Source organism: Schistocerca piceifrons, chromosome X, assembly GCF_021461385.2.
Source record: "Schistocerca piceifrons isolate TAMUIC-IGC-003096 chromosome X, iqSchPice1.1, whole genome shotgun sequence".
Taxonomy (NCBI): domain Eukaryota; kingdom Metazoa; phylum Arthropoda; class Insecta; order Orthoptera; family Acrididae; genus Schistocerca; species Schistocerca piceifrons.
In genome coordinates this window covers 295,495,978-295,515,134 of record NC_060149.1, presented here as the reverse complement: position 1 = coordinate 295,515,134, position 19,157 = coordinate 295,495,978, and the positions used below count along the sequence as shown (strand labels likewise).

Below are 19,157 nucleotides of genomic sequence, written 5' to 3'. Positions count from 1 at the left end.
GACAGTAACCAGAATACAGGCAGTACAATATTTCCATGGTCTGTATAGTCAGGAGACCAATGGATTCCAAGCCAGCAGTAAGTCAGCTGCAAAACATGTCAGTCAGTGTTCTCTGGAGACACTGGATCTGATGAAATGGCTGAAAGGTTTCCATCGAGTCATCAGATACAACAGGTGGGATGACATGATGTGTTTGGCAAACGTATACTTTTACTTATCAGTGCAGCCCAGCAGTCATTTGAGAATAATGAATAGAAGCTCAATACCTGGGATAAATTCCAGGCCGAACTGAATAAAACGTTCGGTGACAATCAGTAACAAGTTTGCTTAGTGGAAAGTCCACTTGATGGAAGAACAATTGAAGAACAGGGCCAGCATAGTAGGAAAATGACACAGACCTACATACACATGCTTTGACCCTATGCCTATGAATTCAGACATGACAAGCTGACAAAATCTCACATTTTATGAAGGGAATTTCAGAAGACATGTATCAAGTTTTTCTAATGAAGTATGTCGCAATACAGGAGTTTGTCAAGTGGTGCCAGTGCATTGATGAAATGCTGCAGAAAAGAATCAAATGAAATAAATATGACCAACTCCTGAATGTTGGCTCCATGGCAGTTGTAGAAAACCACCACAATCTCACCTCTCTTGTCAAGTGGTGCCAGTGCATTGATGAAATGCTGCAGAAAAGAATCAAATGAAATAAATATGACCAACTCCTGAATGTTGGCTCCATGGCAGTTGTAGAAAACCACCACAATCTCACCTCTCTTATACACAAGGTAGTGAGAGAAGAGATACAGCATTAAATGTAATCATAACTGTCGAACCAATTAAGCAAGATGTGGCAGCTGTGAATGTTGACTCAACTTGTCAGGAGATAACAGAAAATGTTGAAGAAGAGGTGTATTGCTCTTTAACACCAATCTCAACCACCAGCCAAATGCACCAGGAAGAATGGAATTGGTCAACTTGGACACTTGCCGCAGCCATCAAACAACAACCCAGCACCTCAACAATGCATGTGCAACCAACTCCTACGCCAAGTATAACACTCCACAAAAGAACACACAGTTGGAGGGAAGAATACAACACATCAGTGCATTTCTGCTGTGAAAACCCTGGGCATGCTGTACACTATTACTGAGAAAGGAGGTGAATTTTTGATGACTACTATACCATCAGATGTCAACCATCACAAAATATCTATTATAGTAACAATATCATTCTTGAATTGGACTTCTTACACGCATCACTAGCTGTCAAAGAGTGAGGAAGATCAGTGCTCCAGATTGGTGAAGCTGTTCCAAAAAACACGTATAACAAAGATTCCTCTGTGTGGTTGTTTGCTGTTGAAGATGTTGTTATCCTACCATCATCAACCAAATGAGTTCCAGTCATCAATCATGATGCTCAGTTAAATTATAAAGCTTTTGTTGACTGCAAAAAGCTAGCCAGGCTCACAAACGAAATCTACAAGCCAGCAGTGATCATAAGCATTGCAAGTGGTCAAGAAGAGCTATGAATCACTAATTGTCATGAGCAGCCACAAGTCATCCTTAAAAGTAAGTGTGTGGTGACAGCTGAACCAGTGCAGGAAGGGCAGTTTAGTGTCAACAACTAAGAATCATGCTCCACCACCACTCCAGACAACTCAGGGGAGGAAGCTACAATCGAACTGCCAATAGAACCTGGCCTGACCAAGGAACACTATTAGTGAGTGACAGCCATTATGCACCTGGTTTCAGGTGCTGTCAAATTCGGTGGGGAAAAGGCAGCAGACCTAGCAGCCCATGATAAAACATTGTATCAACACTGGGGGTCATATACCAATTAGCCACCCCTCATATAGCATTTTGGTGGCTGGACATCATATAATCCAGGAGGAAGTGGAGAAGATGCTGCAAGACGATATCATTAGACCTTTAGAGAGTCCTTTGTCCTCTCCTATCATCAACCCACATCATGAGGAAGGACTGGACATGGTGTTTCTGCATTGAATACTGATGACTGAACAAAATCACAAAAGAAAAATGTCTATCCATTGCCAAGCATTGTGCACACCCAAAGCCTGCTTGAAAGGGGCGATGCATTTCTCAGCCATGGACATGCAGAAGCTACTGGCAAATTGAGGTTGATGAGCTTGACCAGAAATACGCAGCTTTAATAACTCCCGACAGCCTCTATGGCTTTAGAGTATGCCGTTTGGACTGTGTAACACTCAAGCTACATTTTTAATATATGATGGACTACCTGTTTTGATACCTTAAATCAATTATAGATGCCATTTGTCATTTTTTCAGACATTTAGAGAACATCTAAGCCATCTGACAACCCTGTAGAAGTGTGTTCAGACTGCAGGCTTCCTCCTGAACCTGAAAAAATGCCTCTTCACCACCAAAGAAATAAAAATCTGAAGCATGTAGAAAATGGCAAAGGAGACCATCCCAACCCAGAGAAAATAAAGAGCAGTCACAGATTTTCTGACTCCTCAGCACATTTGTGATGTGAGAAGATTTCTCAGAATGTGCTCATACAACCATCAATTCATAAAGGGCTTCTATACCAAGGCACATCCCTTGGGAGAACTACTGCAAGGAGATGCCATATTTTTCTGGGATGAGATGCAAGAAAGATCTTTCCTTGTCTTTAAGGAGGTGCTAACATTTTCTACAGGCCTAGCACTGTATTACAAGAATCCCAAGACACACTTTCACACCAATGCTAGTGACTATAGGATAGGTACAGTTCTTCTGAAAATGCAGGAAGGCATTGAAAAGGTGATAGCTTATGCTTGCAGAGTACTCTACAAGTCCAAGTTGAACTACTTTACAACTGAGAAAGAGTGCCTTGCAATTGTTTGAGCCATGCATTTATTTCCCAAACTGTTCACCATTGTGACAAGCACATTCTCTATGCATGCTGACTGGCATGTAGGATCCATCAGATAGACTGGATCTGTGTAAAAGGGGAGCTTTCCACATGGGCCTCCAACTGTTCAACAATATTCCCACTAGTATTAAGTCCATCGAAGACAACATAAAATTTAGCAAAGCCGTGAAGTCATATTCGTTGTGTCACTGTTTTTACTCTGTAAATGAATACTTAGAACAGTAATCTTGTTATTTGTGTTAAATTGAAAACATTGAGCAATATAATACATTAGGATACTACAGGCCTACGTTAATATATGTTAACAATGTTAACTGATATTTTCCGATATCTGCAACACACTGTGTACCATCAGATCACATGGAATAAATAAATAAATGGGCACTCAAGACTTCAGGAGTATGACATCACAGTGGTATACCAAAGCAGACACAAGCACAACAACTACCTTTCAAGGAACCCTTAAATGGAACACAGCAATGTGGACAAAATCTCAGTCATTGCTGCATTAAATGACATTGCTCAACAGAGGGAAGATTCAGCACTGCTGGAAACCATAGGATCCTTGAAGAAGGAGGACATGACCAAAGAGGAATTCCAATTACTAAACACAGCATTGTATAAAAAGTACTGTGATCCAAGGTTGCTCATCACACCAACTCATCTATGGCCAGCTATCGTGACATATTTCTATGATGCTTCAACATTTGGTCACCTGAGATTTATGAAGATTCTACACAGAATGAGACACAAGTATCACTGGTCAGATCTCTACTGATCCATTGGACATTATGTGAGCTAACATAAGGAATGCCAGTGATGGAAGCACATGCCACAATTACCTCTGGGGCATCTGGTACCAGTCCCACTGGCAACAGTGCCATTCCACTGAATTGGAGTAAACCTACAGGAGAAGTTACTGAAGTCACTTGGAAGTACAGAGCACCCCATGTGATGATCTCTGATCATTGATTGTGAAAAAGTTTTCCATTCATGACTAGTATCAGAAGTAATTTCACAGAACACCTAAATAAGGTGCCTGCTGATATGCTCTTGATTTATGCTGATGTCGAACAGGGAGATTGGGATACAATACTCCCCATTCTGACATTCACATAAAACACAGCAAAAAAAGACTCTGCAAGCTTCATACCATACTTTCTGTTCCATGTTCGTGAGACCGAAACAAAAATGGATACACTAATCCCATTTCAACTAGAAGATACACAGGATAACTATATGAAACACATCACCAGGAGTGAAGAAGCAAGACAGCTGGCTCACCTAAGGACCATGGACACTCAGGATAAAGACCGAGAGCTGTATAATGCCAAACTATGGCCGGTGAGACACAGCCCAGGAGATGTGGAATAGATTTTTACGCCTCTGCGGACAGTGGAACTATCGAAAAAGTTACTGAAGTGCTACTTTGGGTCGTATTGTGACCTTTGTCATTTGTTAGATTTACATGTGAAGTTGAGGATTATGACCCTTCATCAAGAAGACAACAGTGCAAACACATCTTCTGTATGAAGCCTTACTAGTCTAGAGATGCATATCGATGATGGGAGGATCACGGAACTGAAGACCCAGCCAATGATCACAAAGCATTGACTGGAGTGTCTACCCCCAATCCTCCCAATCCTCATCATAGTGAAGACAATGTAACATGACCAGAATGCAAGCATCCACCAGTGCCATCATACAGAGGACCATTGACAGGATCTAGAAGCAGGGTGCTACAGTTAGGTGCAATGAGAACTTCTGAAACAGTAGGTCACTGAAATGAAATGATCGTATGTCATTGTTGGCCGGGAGGCCCCATATGGGGAAGTTCGGCTGTCATATTGCAAGTCCTTTTTAGTTGACGCCACTTCGGCAACTTGCAAGTCAATGATGATGAAGAACACACAACACCCAATCATTACGAGGCAGAGAAAATCCCCGACTCCACCGGGAATCGAACCCGGGACCCCGTGCGTGGGAAGCAAGAATGCTACCGCAAGACCACGAGCTGTGGACAGTATGTCTCTGTTTTTCCAGGAGAGGAGCAATGCCATTAGCTGAGGTGCATGCAGTGTGGTGTAGTGGTTAGCATCGATGGCTAGTGCCCTGCGAGTTGCCAGCTGAAACCTGACCACCAGCAATTATTTATTATTTCTGGAAAGTTCTTGAAATATATTCCTTTTTAATGTCAGTATATTCTGTAATATTCAAGGTTTGCTGGAATATTCTGTTTGTATACATAGCTGCACACTCTGTGCTGTACATGGGTGTTCATAATAAACATTCTTTCAGTCTAAGTGTTGTATTTCACTGATGGCCCCTCTTTCAGATTTGGACTCGAGTATGGCTATGATATTACAATATATATCCAAATACATGATATTGTCTGTTCACATTACCGTTTATTCATACACCATACCATTGAACTATACAGAGTTGTGAGTTCTGTTGAGAATAAGTACACAAACATTACAAGATACAGAGGTCTGCGTGTTAAACTCTTGTCTTTTACATAAAATAGTTTAGTTTTTTTACAATGTTTAGAGAAAAAGGAACTCTAAAGACAGAAGAATAACACCCAGTTCCATACGAACAAAGCTACATTTTTCATAGTTTTAAGCAATTGGAAAGTAAATCGAAGTACAAACATCACTAGTTTAAATGCCCTTCATCCATTTACATACAAATGAATTGTACAAAATAATTTAATAATACATACTTACTAAAATTCAGGTCTTAATAAAAATATTTATTTCTTAAAGCAATCAGTAAAAAAATACTTTCACATATACATATATATATGTACACACATGCATGCATGCACACACATCCAGAACCAACCTCACTCCCTTTCACACTCACAATCATACTCCGAAATGCACGTGCTGCACACACGTGTTGTCATCCACACAGACATACCTGTGTGTATCCATTTCTGATTGCATAACATTTAGGGACCAAACTTCAGTTGACTAGATTCCATCATACATGATGACAACAGTTTTCAATTCAGACTAAAATGACAGAGAAATTACATTAACAAATTAATGGATGTGATATGATGACTATGCTATATTTAAATAATGTTGATGATTTTATGTTGGTGATAGGTAGAAAACTGTTTCATGATGCATGATGTTCAGTCAATAATTTAATTTGTGTGTCACTTTGAGGATGCTGGCAAATAATTTTTACAATTAATATGGCACAATGTATGAATATATGGATAAAGGAACAATGTTTTATCTTAAATAAATATATGATAACTTATATGTATATATTTATTTTTGCACTTTTCATGACAGGCTGTCACTCAGCTCATCCAAGTTGGTCATTTCCAAGCTCCCTCAGGAACACAATGGCATTAAACAGAGACTGAAAAAGAAAAATCATATTTTAATGCAGATGAATGCTATTTACAAGCAAAATGTAGGTGACAATCAAAAACAAAATGCAAACCATTCAAAATAGAGATGGGGGGGGGAGGGGAAGGGGGAGGGGGAGGGGGAGGGGGAGGGGGAGGAGGAGGAAGGAGAGGGAGAGGGAGGGGGGAGGGAGAGGGGGAGAGAGAGAGAGAGAGAGAGAGAGAGAGCAAATAAAGTAAATACGAGCATTGTTAGAAGGGCAAGAAAGGCAAATACTTGAAAGTAGAAAGGGCACTGAGAGGTCCACATGGAGACAGTTGTATGAAGGGTATGGGTGGTAAGTTTCATTTCATGCACTGCATTGAGGAAAAGTAACGAACATTTCATAACACTTGAAACTGATGACCATTACAATGAGCAATATATAAACTAGACAAGCAGAATTTTATTTCAAATATCAAGATGCCTGCCTGCTGTTCAATGTATCTTCTGTTTGGTGAATAGCACTTGATGCTCACATTATCCTATTTTTGTGAATACACAGAACAGAATTGACTGTGAGTTTTAAACTGTTGTGGTTCTGGTGTCAAAAGCATTATGAAGCATCAGACCAGTGATTAACTTTTGTGATTACAAAAGAAATGAATTTAACACTGAAAACTATTTTTCTCCAACTCCTGCTGTGCACATTTTATGGTATTTACCATAACTGATTTTAAAACTTATAATTACCAACTATTACAAGAATACAGGCAATAATAATTTAATATAGATCATCAATATCAAAATACTAATTGAATTACCTCAACAACAATGTACTTCGCTTACAACTACTGGTATGGTCTTCAGAGTTCACCAGGAGGACACACATTGAGAGCAAATGCAGCTGTAGTTTCTCCTTTCTTTCCTACAGCTTTTGCTGTGTACTGTCCAACATCCAGAGATGTACATTTTACTATCTCAAACTTGAACTTCTTTTTGCCATCCATAATGAACTGGTAATTTGAACTTTGTTCATCAACAGGTTTTCCATCCTTCAACCATGTCACTGTAAAATAACATTTGATTATTAGAATCAGCTGTCAGTGCTTTAATGTTGTGGCCAGTTTTCAGACTCAGTCCTGCTCAGTTTTCAATTATATGATAAACATAGAAGATTCCAAGACATATATTTCTGTAATCTTTTGTAGTGTTTGCAGTTTGTCATTTGGTTCAGCAACCACTACAGAAGATATCTATCATCTCTCTTTTCAGCCAAAAAACTCATAGTATATTGTTTTAAAAATAATTTATTCACAGAAATTTATATAAATGGGATTGGGGTGCAGCCAATACCTTACACAGTGTATGAACTCACAATTGCTTGCAGAAAATTGGCACTGTCTGAAACATCTCACAGATAATGTTCTACTGCTCTTGCACTTTGGACGTTGTGTGAATGCTCAAAGTTCCTCATTAAAAGGTGACCTTTTTCTGACAATTTGATTTTATTAATTAACTATTCTCAACCATATTTCCAGACAATCTTACACAACAAGAAACTCTGCAACTAAACCTGAGTTTTCCTTACATTTGTGCTGGAATAGAGTTATAAAATATGGATTTATCGGTGGAAATACATACAAGAAAACGATATTTGGTCATTAAAAGTCCACAAAACAGAATAAAATGCTGCTTGAATAAGATGCTGCTTGATTGGTGTCGTGTGAGAAAAGAGGCAGGTTAATAATACTGCACATTGCCATGACCTACCAAACTGGTAGTGGATAATTAATGAGGAATGGAAAGCAAACAAAGAGGTTCAAAATGTCTTCAGCTGATTTAAGAATGCAATATTCATTTTAAAAAAATGATATGATGGTGTGGCATAGTTGGCCGGGAGGCCCCTGTCGGGGAAGTTTGGTTGCCAGGTTGCAAGTCTTATTTCAGGTAATGCCACACTGGATGACTTGCACGTCAGTATGATGAGATGATGAGGGAAACACAACACCCAGTTCATGAATGGAGAAAATCTCCAAGCCAGCTGGGAATCAAACCTGGGCCCACTGCATTGCAGGCAAACACATTACCACTTAGCTAAGCAGCCAGACTGCAATATTCATGGATATAAGTGAACTTGGACAAAGATTTCAGCATCTCACAGCCTCCATCTCACCAGTGGGAAAGAATTCCATTACAAGCAAGATTTTAGAAACAGCTGACAAAAAATTAAGCTTGGAGCACAATATTTCAGAAGTCATACCTCTCAAGGACAAAAGTGATGTGTGGTAACAGAAGTGATAACTCTCAAGGTCAGAAAAGAACCATTTAGCTGTAAGCCAGGTGGGACTGAAAACTATGAAATGGAAGCAGCCAATGATCTTGGAATCTGTGGAAATGATGGGGTGCAAGAATCCAATAACAACATCAGAAATGAGGCAGCCATATGGATGAATATTCCCAGGGCAGAAAGTACTCTGAAGTCAGTGAGACAATAAGACTCCATGCACCTGCATGGCTGATTTTTAAAGGACAGACTCTCTCTGAACAAATCTGAGGTAAGTGATGTAATTACAATGCCCTTAGAAACTTTGGATGTTAATTTAAGATCTAGTAGACAAGCTGTGATAAATATCTCTACTTATACCACCAGTGTCCAGTCAGTCACAAACAAGGTATTCGACACTGAAGTTTTGATAAATACTGAACTTAATTTTGTCAGTGTCCTACATCTCTCCGAACACTGATGAAAGCCAGAACACATTGCTTCATTTTCGATATCACGCTATACACTTGCAAACTACTTCTGTAGAAGAAATGACAAAAATGGAGCACTGTTGTTTTAATGAAAAGTGTGTTGAAATGCAAAACTATTGACTGTTTTCAGTACTTATTGTCATGGAACAAGCAGGATAAAACAACTATTTCTCAAACAAACAGATACTTTTGATTTAAACAAACAATAATAACCCTAACAAAAATTACAAAACTACTGCTACTGCTCTAGATCAAGTATTTGCAAACACAACCTGCACTGCAAAATGCATAAAAACAAATTTTAGTGACCATGAATCCCAAGAGGTAACCCCTCTCAGGCTATTTACTACCCAGACAAAACCGTAAAAGAACTGTGACTGTAAGAAGGTTCAACACACAGAGTGTAAAAACATTATCAAGAAAAAGGTGGGAAGTAGTTTCTCAGATGCATGAGACCAACAAACAGTTTGGAAAGTTCTCTGGCATTTTCCACTATTATTCTGAAACAGGACTTCCTTTCAAAACACAGGTGTGAAGGAATACAATCTAAAATCAAATACATGGATAACAAGAGGCAAAAAATCTCAAGCAATACAAAAAGAGAATTGCTAAATTACAGAAGAAGCCCCAACATATACCTTCTCCTTACAGTTATATTATAAAATCATTCCGATCTATATAAAAGTTGTATGCCACACAAAAATAATGGCTAACAGTAAGTTTACATCAAAGCTGGAAATAAATGCAAAGTAATCTGCTAACTACTAAAGCAGGATGGAAATTGAAAAAAGGAAAATATCACCCTGAATTGTGACAACAAGAGAGTTACTGACCCCCAACAGATTGCAAATCTCTTCAGGCAGAACCACGTGTGCGCATGCGCGCGCGCGCGCACACACACACACACACACACACACACACACACACACACACACACACACACACACACACAAACTAATATTCAATAATAAGAGAAATAGCTCAAACATTGACCAGAACAAAGCAAAATTCTTGCCCCACATAATCTATTTCTATGAAAAAACCCTAAATGAAACTATTCACATTGCAAAAAACCTTCAAAAAAATTTCCTCAGGAATTGATGGTATTCCAGATTTCCTCATAAAGGAATGTATTATAAATACTGGAACATGCCTTGCTGATGTAATCAACTTATCCTTTTTGACAGAAACTTTTCCTGATTATCTTAAAATTGCCAAAGTGACAAAGCAAGTTTGGAAAACTACAGACCAGTTTCTTTATTATCAAGTATAGAGAATCATGTATAGACAAGAACTAACTCCCCATTTATGCCCAGCATGGCTCCTAGTAAAGTAAATTTACAGCTAGTCCAATCTATATTTTTCTTGAGCCTAAGCAAAGCTTTTGATATCTTGAATAACAAAATTCTGTAGGAAAAGCTCCAAACTACAGCATTAGAGGTGCTGCATTAAAATGATTCTCCTCATACTTAACGAATCAGAAACAGAAAGTAGTAATAACACATGATCCACATGATAACACTAGAACATATTTTTTTCAGATGCAGGAAAAATAAAAAGTGGAGTCCCTCAACAATCCATTCTTGGACCTTCCAGTTTCATTTTGCACATGGATGACCCAACCCAGATCTAAGCATTGATTCACAAATAAATACATTCTTTTCAGATGAAGACCAGCTAAATGACTGGTTCTATACCCAAACCAACTTTTATAAACTTCTGTTTAAAGGGAAAAGCCTCCGTGATAAACAACTCCAGTGCAATTACACCCTCAGTGGAAACAAAATTTTTAGACATATGGCTTCGACGTGATTTTAAATGACAGATACACGTAACAAAAGCGAATGCAGCACTGAAGAAAGTATGCTACAGCCTACATTTACTTGCCCACAAAGCAGACTTTCACACTGTTCGAATTGCACACTTTGCCCAGTTCTACAGCATTCTTCAAAAGTCTTTGATCCTCTTACTTCCCTGCTTTATTATTCTAGAAACATGTAAATATGTAAGAAAGAATTTAAAAGAGATAGTTAAAAACTTTAATATACATGAACGTAATACCAGGCAACTATGATAAACTCCATGTCCATTCGGTAAGGACATCAGCCTTTAAAACCTCCATTACAAATAGTGCTATACAAATGTAAGAGAATTTTTCACATGAAATAAAAGTTATTTACTCATTTTCACTGTTTTATAAATCCCTAAGGGAATTCGTATTATATCATGGCTTCTACTCAGTCACAGAATTTTTAGACCATGTGAAGTATGTCTGACTTGAATCAAGAATGTTCAAAAACTGCTGCTGCTCCTAGAGCAAGACTGAATAGAATTAGTTTATTGTACTATTATTACAGTACATTTTGGTGTTATATGTAACGCACGTGCACAGGTGTGTGTGTGTGTGTGTGTGTGTGTGTGTGTGTGTGTGTGTGTGTGTGTGGACACGGAATGCATGTGCACACCAGTGTGTGTGCTTGTGCGCAAATGACATCCCACAATCTGTAGAGATTTTCTAGATGAATGAAGGATTTATATTGATTAAAGTAATAACTGCAAACTGAATCTAAAACTGAATTACCATTTCAGTTAATAATTGGTCTTGAAAAGCCAATAACAACCATCTCTGCCTCAAGAAATCCAGGGTGAGATTGATTTTGTAACAATGTCATATAGTAGAATTTGGAACTTACATACACATGTTCAACTTGGAGAATATTGTTTTGATTAATATTTGAAAAATCTATGTTGAAAACAATTTATCACAAATATAAGGTAAGACTGCACCCTTACAAGGAATACGCAGTGGCCACAAAGCCTGTATAAATTTGTTGATACATGTAGTAGGCGGAATGGCATGTCTGAATTGTAAGGAAAAATACCACTGCCAACCTTAGCAACCTTTGTATCATGAAGGAAATCCCCAAATCTATTAACCCAATATTTGGCCAAAATAATGGTTATTTAACAACATGCAGCATGCTTTCAGAATATACATTTAGAAGACAATGAAGACATTGAATTCCGTAACATATGTTATTTACATAACATGAGAATGGTGCATAATGTGAAACATGTGACTTTTTCTCATGAAGTATTTTTGACTGTATGAGATCTCCTCATTTTTCTTAAAGATAAACTGATAAGTAAAAAGCTATGTGTGCATTAGTTTTGTAATGATTTACATTCATCAACCTCACAGAAGAGTCACATAATAAACGTGTGCATTAGTTTTGTAATGATTTCCATTCATCAACCTCACAGAAGAGTCACATAATAATGCTTTTATTTTACTTGAAATATTAATGAACTACACAGAGGAATCCACTTTATAGCAGTACACTTTCTTTTGATTTTAATGCAGATGGTCAAAGCTGCTTAGTGTTAGTATTAGGAACTTTACTGCAAGAATTTGAAGTACAATATGATTTTGTGGTTATATGACTTTTCTTTTCAAAGTCAGTAGTCATCAGTAGTCTTTTGTGGATGTGTTGTTGGCAAATATGCAGCAAAGAAATGTCAAGTGCCATTTTGGTGTTGGCAATTAGGTTTTTTACCAGAGTGTTCCTGAATTGAGATTCCACACTAAATTTAATAACTTTGCTTAGTACTTTACCCTCAGCCTGAGAAAATAAGATGTTAGTCAGGTTTTCTACACAATGCAGTTATGCTGCTAAGTTCACTAAAATTCAGCTGCTTTGATTTTTGGCCACTGACCACACTTCGTGTGTTTTCACTTCAACAGTTACACTAATGCACTTTAATGTGTTATGTACACTGGCACAATGACAAAACCTGCATAAGGGTTATTTTTTTCCTGTTTGATATGTGGACTTCAATCCTAAGATAGTTGATTCTGTACCTGATACAGTTGTTCAGAGCTCTTAGGAGGGATACCATCATATGTTGCTTCCTCCACATTGATGTGTGGAATATAAAATGCTGTTGTTGTTGTTGTGGTCTTCTGTCCAGAGACTGGTTTGATGCAGCTCTCCATGCTACTCTATCCTGTGCAAGGTTCTTCATCTCCCAGTACCTACTGCAACCTACATCCTTCTGAATCTGTTTAGTGTATTCATCTCTTGGTCTCCTTCTACAATTTTTACCCTCCATGCTGCCCTCCAATACTAAATTGGTGATCCCTTGATGCCTCAGAATATGCCCTACCAACTGATCCCTTCGTCTAGTCAAGTTGTGCCACAAATTTCTCTTCTCTCCAATTCTATTCAATACCTCCTCATTAGTTACGTGATCTACCCATCTAATCTTCGGCATTGTTCTGTAGCTTCTATTCTCTTCTCTACCAAACTATTTATTGTCCATGTTTCACTTCCATACATGGCTACACTCCATACAAATACTTTCTGAAACGACTTCCTGGCACTTAAATCTATGCTTGATGTTAATAAATTTCTCTTCTTCAGAAACGCTTTCCTTGCCAGTGCCAGTCTACATTTTATATCCTCTCTATTTCAACCATCGTCAGTTATTTTGCTCCCCAAATACCAAAACTCGTTTACTACTTTAAGCATCTCATTTCCTAATCTAATTCCTGCAGCATCACCTGATTTAATTCGACTACATTCCATTATCCTCGTTTTGTTTTTGTTGATGTTCATCTTATATCTTCCTTTCAAGACACTGTCCATTCTGTTCAGCTGATATTCCAGGTCCTTTGCTGTCTCTGACAGAATTGCAATGTCATCAGTGAACCTCAAAGTTTTTATTTTGTCTCCATGGATTTTCATTCCAACTCTGAATTCTTCTTTTGTTTCCTTTACTGCTTGCTCAATATACAGACTGAATAACATTGGGGAGAGGCTACAACCCTGTCTCACTCCCTTCTCAACCACTGCTTCCCTTTCATGTCCCTCGACTCTTATAACTGCCATCTGGTTTCTGTACAAATTGTAAATAGCCTTTTGCTCCCTGTATTTTACCCCTGCCACCTTCAGAATTTGAAGGAGAGTGTTCCAGTCAACGTTGTCAAAAGCTTTCTCTAAGTCTACAAATTCTAGAAATGTAGGTTTGCCTTTCCTTAATCTATTTTCTAAGATTAGCCGTAGGGTCAGTATTGCCTCATGTGTTCCAACATTTCTACGAAATCCAAACCGATCTTCCCCGAGGTCGGCTTCTACCAGTTTTTCCATTCGTCTGTAAAGAATTCGTGTTAGTATTTTGCAGCCGTGGCTTATTAAACTGATAATTCGATAATTTTCACATCTGTCAACACCTCCAGCCATGGTGGCCAAGCGGTTACAGGCGCTACAGTCTGGAACCGCGCGGCCACTACGGTCACAGGTTCGAATCCTGCCTCGGGCATGGATGTGTGTGATGTCCTTAGGTTAGTTAGGTTTAAGTAGTTCTAAGTTCTAGGGGACTGATGACCTTAGAAATTAAGTCCCATAGTGCTCAGAGCTATTTTTGTCAACACCTGCTTTCTTTGGGATTGGAATTATTATATTCTTCTTGAAGTCTGAGGGTATTTCACCTGTCTCATACATCTTGCTCACCAGATGGTAGAGTTTTGTTAGGCCTGGCTCTCCCAAGGCTGTCAGTAGTTCTAATGGAATGTTGTCTATTCCCGGGGCCTTGTTTCGACTTAGGTCTTTCAGTGCTCTGTCAAACTCTTCATGCAATATCATATCTCCTATTTCATCTTCATCTACATTCTCTTCCATTTCTATAATATTGTCCTCAAGAACATCATCCTTGTATAGACCTTCTATATACTCCTTCCACCTTTCTGCTTTCCCTTCTTTGCTTAGAACTGGGTTTCCATCTGAGCTCTTGATATTCATGCAAGTGGTTCTCTTTTCTCCAAAGGTCTCTTTAATTTTCCTGTAGGCAGTATATATCATACCCCTAGTGATATGTGTGTCTACATCCTTACATTTGTCCTCTAGCCATCCCTGCTTAGCCATTTTGCATTTCCTGTCGATCTCATTTTTGAGACATTTGTATTCCTTTTTGTCTGCTTCATTTACTGCATTTTTATATTTTCTCCTTTCATCAATTAAATTCAATATCTCCTTTTTACCTACTTGATCCTCTGCTACCTTCATTATTTAATCTCTCAAAGCTACCCATTCTTCTTCTACTGTATTTCTTTCCCCCATTGTTGTCAATCGTTCCCTAATGCTCTCCCTGAAGCTCTCTACAACCTCTGGTTCTTGCAGTTTATCCAGGTCCCATCTCCGTAAATTCCAACCTTTTTGCAGTTTCTTCAGTATTAATCTACAGTTCATAACCAATAGATTGTGATCAGAGGCCACATCTGCCCCTTGAAATGTCTTACAATTTAAAACCTGGCTCCTGAATCTCTGTCTTACCATTATATAATCTACCTGATACCTTCTAGTATCTCCAGGCTTCTTCCATATATACAAACTTCTTTCATGATTCTTAAGCCAAGTGTTAGCTATGATTAAGTTATGCTCTGTGCAAAATTCTAGCAGGTGGCTTCCTCTTTCATTTCTTCCCCCCAGTCCATATTCACCTACTACATTTCCTTCTCTCCCTTTTCCTACTATCAAATTCCAGTCACCCATGACTATTAAATTTTCATCTCCCTTCACTATCTGAATAATTTCTTTTATCTCATCATACATTTCTTCAATCTCTTTGTCATCTGCGGAGCTAGTTGGCATATAAACTTGTACTACTGTGGTAGGTGTGGGCTTCGTATCTACCTTGGCCACAATAATGCATTCACTATGCTGTTTGTAGTAGCTTACCCACATTCCTATTTTCCTATTCATTATTAAACCTACTCCAGCATTACCCCTATTTGATTTTGTATTTATAACCCTGTAGTCACCTGACCAGAAGTCTTGTTCCTCCTGCCACCGAACCTCACTAATTCCCACTATATCAAACCTTAACCTATCCATTTACCTTTTTAAATTTTCTAACCTACCTGCCCAATTAAGGGATCTGACATTCCACAGTCCGATCTGTAGAACGCCAGTTTTCTTTCTCCTGATAACAATGTTCTCCTGAGTAGTCCCCACCCGGAGATCCAAATGGGGGACTATTTTACCTCCGGAATATTTTACCCAAGAGGACGCCATCATCATTTAACCATACAGTAAAGCTGCATGCCCTCGGGAAAAATTACGCCTGTAGTTCCCCTTGCTTTCAGCTGTTCGCAGTACCAGCACAGCAAGGCTGTTTTGGTTAGTGTTACAAGGCCAGATCAGTCGATCATCCAGACTGTTGCCCCTGCAACTACTGAAAAGGCTGCTGCCCCTCTTCAGGAACCACACGTTTGTCTGGCCTCTCAACAGATACTCCTCCATTGCAGTTGCACCTACGGTACGGCTATCTGTATCGCTGAGGCACGCAAGCCTACCCACCAACGGCCAGGTCCATGGTTGATGGGGGGGTATAAAATGCTACAAGCATAATAACTTTTATTGTGATGTAGCTTGATAATGCCGAAGGGGGTCAAATCAGCTATTTAATAAATGATGAAATAAAGTGTTTATTTTAACATAAAAACAACCCATGCAAAAAATTACTTTGTTAAAGAAATTCAGTAATCAACAGTCTGTTTACCAGAGCAGGCACAATATCAGAGATAGTTTCAAGCAATGTTACCCAACAAATCACCCGAGTTCCCTTTTCCATATTTACTACACTTACTGAATTCTCTTTGCTCTGAGTACAGTCATTACACTGAAACATTTTACCTCACACTAGGGAGAAGCTGGTTGTAAATAAGTGCTAGCAAAAATTTATTATTAAGAATTCACAATAAATTATGGAATATACAGACAGCTGTGACAATGGATTCTAAATTTATAGAGTGTAACAAGTGTATAAAATTGGTGAAGTGTGCATGTGAAGGAATGAATGCAACAACTCTTGATCTCCATCAAATATGGATCTGTAATTTTTTAATGTCATTTCATCTGATATACAGATGGGAAGCTGAACACAATGGGATGAAGGAAAGTGATCAAGTATGGTTTAAATTAAAGGAACATGCATCAATAAACACTAATCCACGTGTCACATGTGCCACTGAAAGGACTCCAGTCTACAAAATCAAAAGGTATACTTCAAAAATAATTATATGAAGGGGCAATTATGACAATTAGAATGTGGTATAACTTAGTCTAAAACAAAAATCACTGTGTAAAATGATGAAGTTTACCTTTGACTGGAACTTTCTCTGTCTCACACTCAAACCTCACACTTTCACCTTCTTGCACTGTGGCAGACTGTGGGAATGTTTTGAAAACTGGACTCTTTGGCTCCTCATTAGGAACTGAAACACATGAAATATAACATTGTAAGGGTCACTGTGGCATATTTTTATAATCTGTAAGATTTTGTCTGATCTTGAGAGTGTTCTCTAACAGCAGAATACAACACAGTCTTTTTTTGCATATTTGTGCAACTTAAATTTGTAGCATATTGTAGTTATGAACCTTCCTGCAAGATTAAAATAATCTGTTGACCTGGATCTTTGCCTTTCATGGGTAAATCTTTTCCAATTGACATGCCTGAGGGATTAATTTAAAGTTTCAGATGCCAATAACCATCTCCTTATTTTCCAAATTCCATTGTTACACCACACAACAATAAATATAATGGTAATTATTAGGTCAACTGTTTCAACTAGCACAACATAAACCTTTACTGCATGTTTAGCCCTAATTTCATGCTGCAATTCATTTTGTGACAGAATAAAGGTAGAATATGAAAAAAAGTGAAAACAACGTCAAAACTGAACTCCAGTCAATAAATGCAGTGTGACAATCCTTATCCATTACATCACAATTATTTTTATCAGAAGTGCCATATTTTGTGTGTATTGTACTAGATATAGTGTGGAAACAGTAAGAATCATTTAAACAAATATATTGTAAAACGTAAAAGTTTTCTGTTGGTTTTGACGCTCAGAATAAGCTAGTTGACTACTAATTCATACATCTCCTCATTTACTCATTGAAATTGTGAACATTTTCTCTGGAGATTTTATATGACTAACAGATCACAGAGCATAGTGTTAGAGCTCAACACGCTTACAAATAAGAGAGCAATTGATATTTCATTTATGCAGCAGGTAAGCTGATTGTAAATGATACCTACTAATCTACTGAACCTGTGGACTTACACAAACATTATGTAAGATACAAATTAAGCCAGTTGTATCTAGACAACAATAAAAGGGAATTAATGGACAGAAAACATATGTATTATATTTTATAATTTATCACTTTCTCTGGGAGTCATGTTCTACTTACAGTGCAGACTCCAAGTTCCCAAGACCACCTGAAGTACATTAGAATTTTGATTGCACATTGATGCAGTCAAATGTACTGCGGTCCATTCTATAATTTTCAGAATTGTAGACAACTTACAGTCTATTGGATGGATTTAATATTTAATGCTCCATCAACAGGTTATTAAAGAAACAAAATGAACTGAGTTTTCGAGGGAGGGATAGGATGTAGCTTTGACGGAGAAAGAACCAGAACTTTTTCTGGAATGATTTAAGATTAGGGCTTACTGTGGAGGGACTGATGAGGGACTGGGATTTGATCCTGGCTCCTCCAGAATATGAGTAAACTGTCTTACCATTTTGGAGTATCTCTCTTAATTTGTCAACTTAGTACCCAGTCCTACTAGGGATTTTTCCTTAGTGGGTCGAATGGCACATGGTGGACTCAGCCTTGTGAAGCCAACTGAGGAGCAACTCAACTGATTAGCAGATGTTCCAGGGTCAAGAAACCCAACAACAAAAGGTGCTGACCACATGGCCCTCGATACCACATACGATGATGTCACTGGCAGATCATGATATGATGGTAAGTTGGGCCTGTTTAGGGCCAGAATGCCAAATTTAGCCTTTTATTATTTTCCACATACATATTAGTATTGAATGATATATACAGTCATCATTCTCAAAGTACTGTCAGCTGAAATTTATATTAGACTTTTTCCTACGTGGTTTTATGGATTTATTTATTTATCAGTCCTTAGACCACTTTATATGATATGATATCAGACATAACAGTTTAAAAACAAGCAAGAAACAGTAGAGTTTTGTGTTTGTGGACTGGTTAGACTTCTAGAGGTATACAAATGCAGAGAGAAGTATTGACACTACTCACAAAATCAGTAAGCACATATATATCA

At 38.1% G+C, this 19,157-nt stretch overlaps 1 protein-coding gene across 20 annotated transcripts in view; it reads right to left on the bottom strand.

Annotated features, from left to right (window-relative positions):
• Positions 1-5,286: 5,286 nt before the first annotated feature.
• The window catches only part of LOC124721411 (twitchin), a 377,390-nt gene continuing 363,519 nt past the window's right edge, over positions 5,287-19,157 (bottom strand). For all 20 annotated transcript variants that reach the window (XM_047246370.1, XM_047246371.1, XM_047246372.1 and 17 more), the window contains 3 exons: positions 17,167-17,280; positions 7,073-7,317; positions 5,287-6,279 (listed from right to left, as the gene is read on the bottom strand). In XM_047246370.1, the coding sequence (XP_047102326.1) occupies positions 7,115-7,317; positions 17,167-17,280 (317 nt within the window). In that variant the 3' untranslated portion in view covers positions 5,287-6,279; positions 7,073-7,114. The remainder of the gene's footprint in view (positions 6,280-7,072; positions 7,318-17,166; positions 17,281-19,157) is intronic.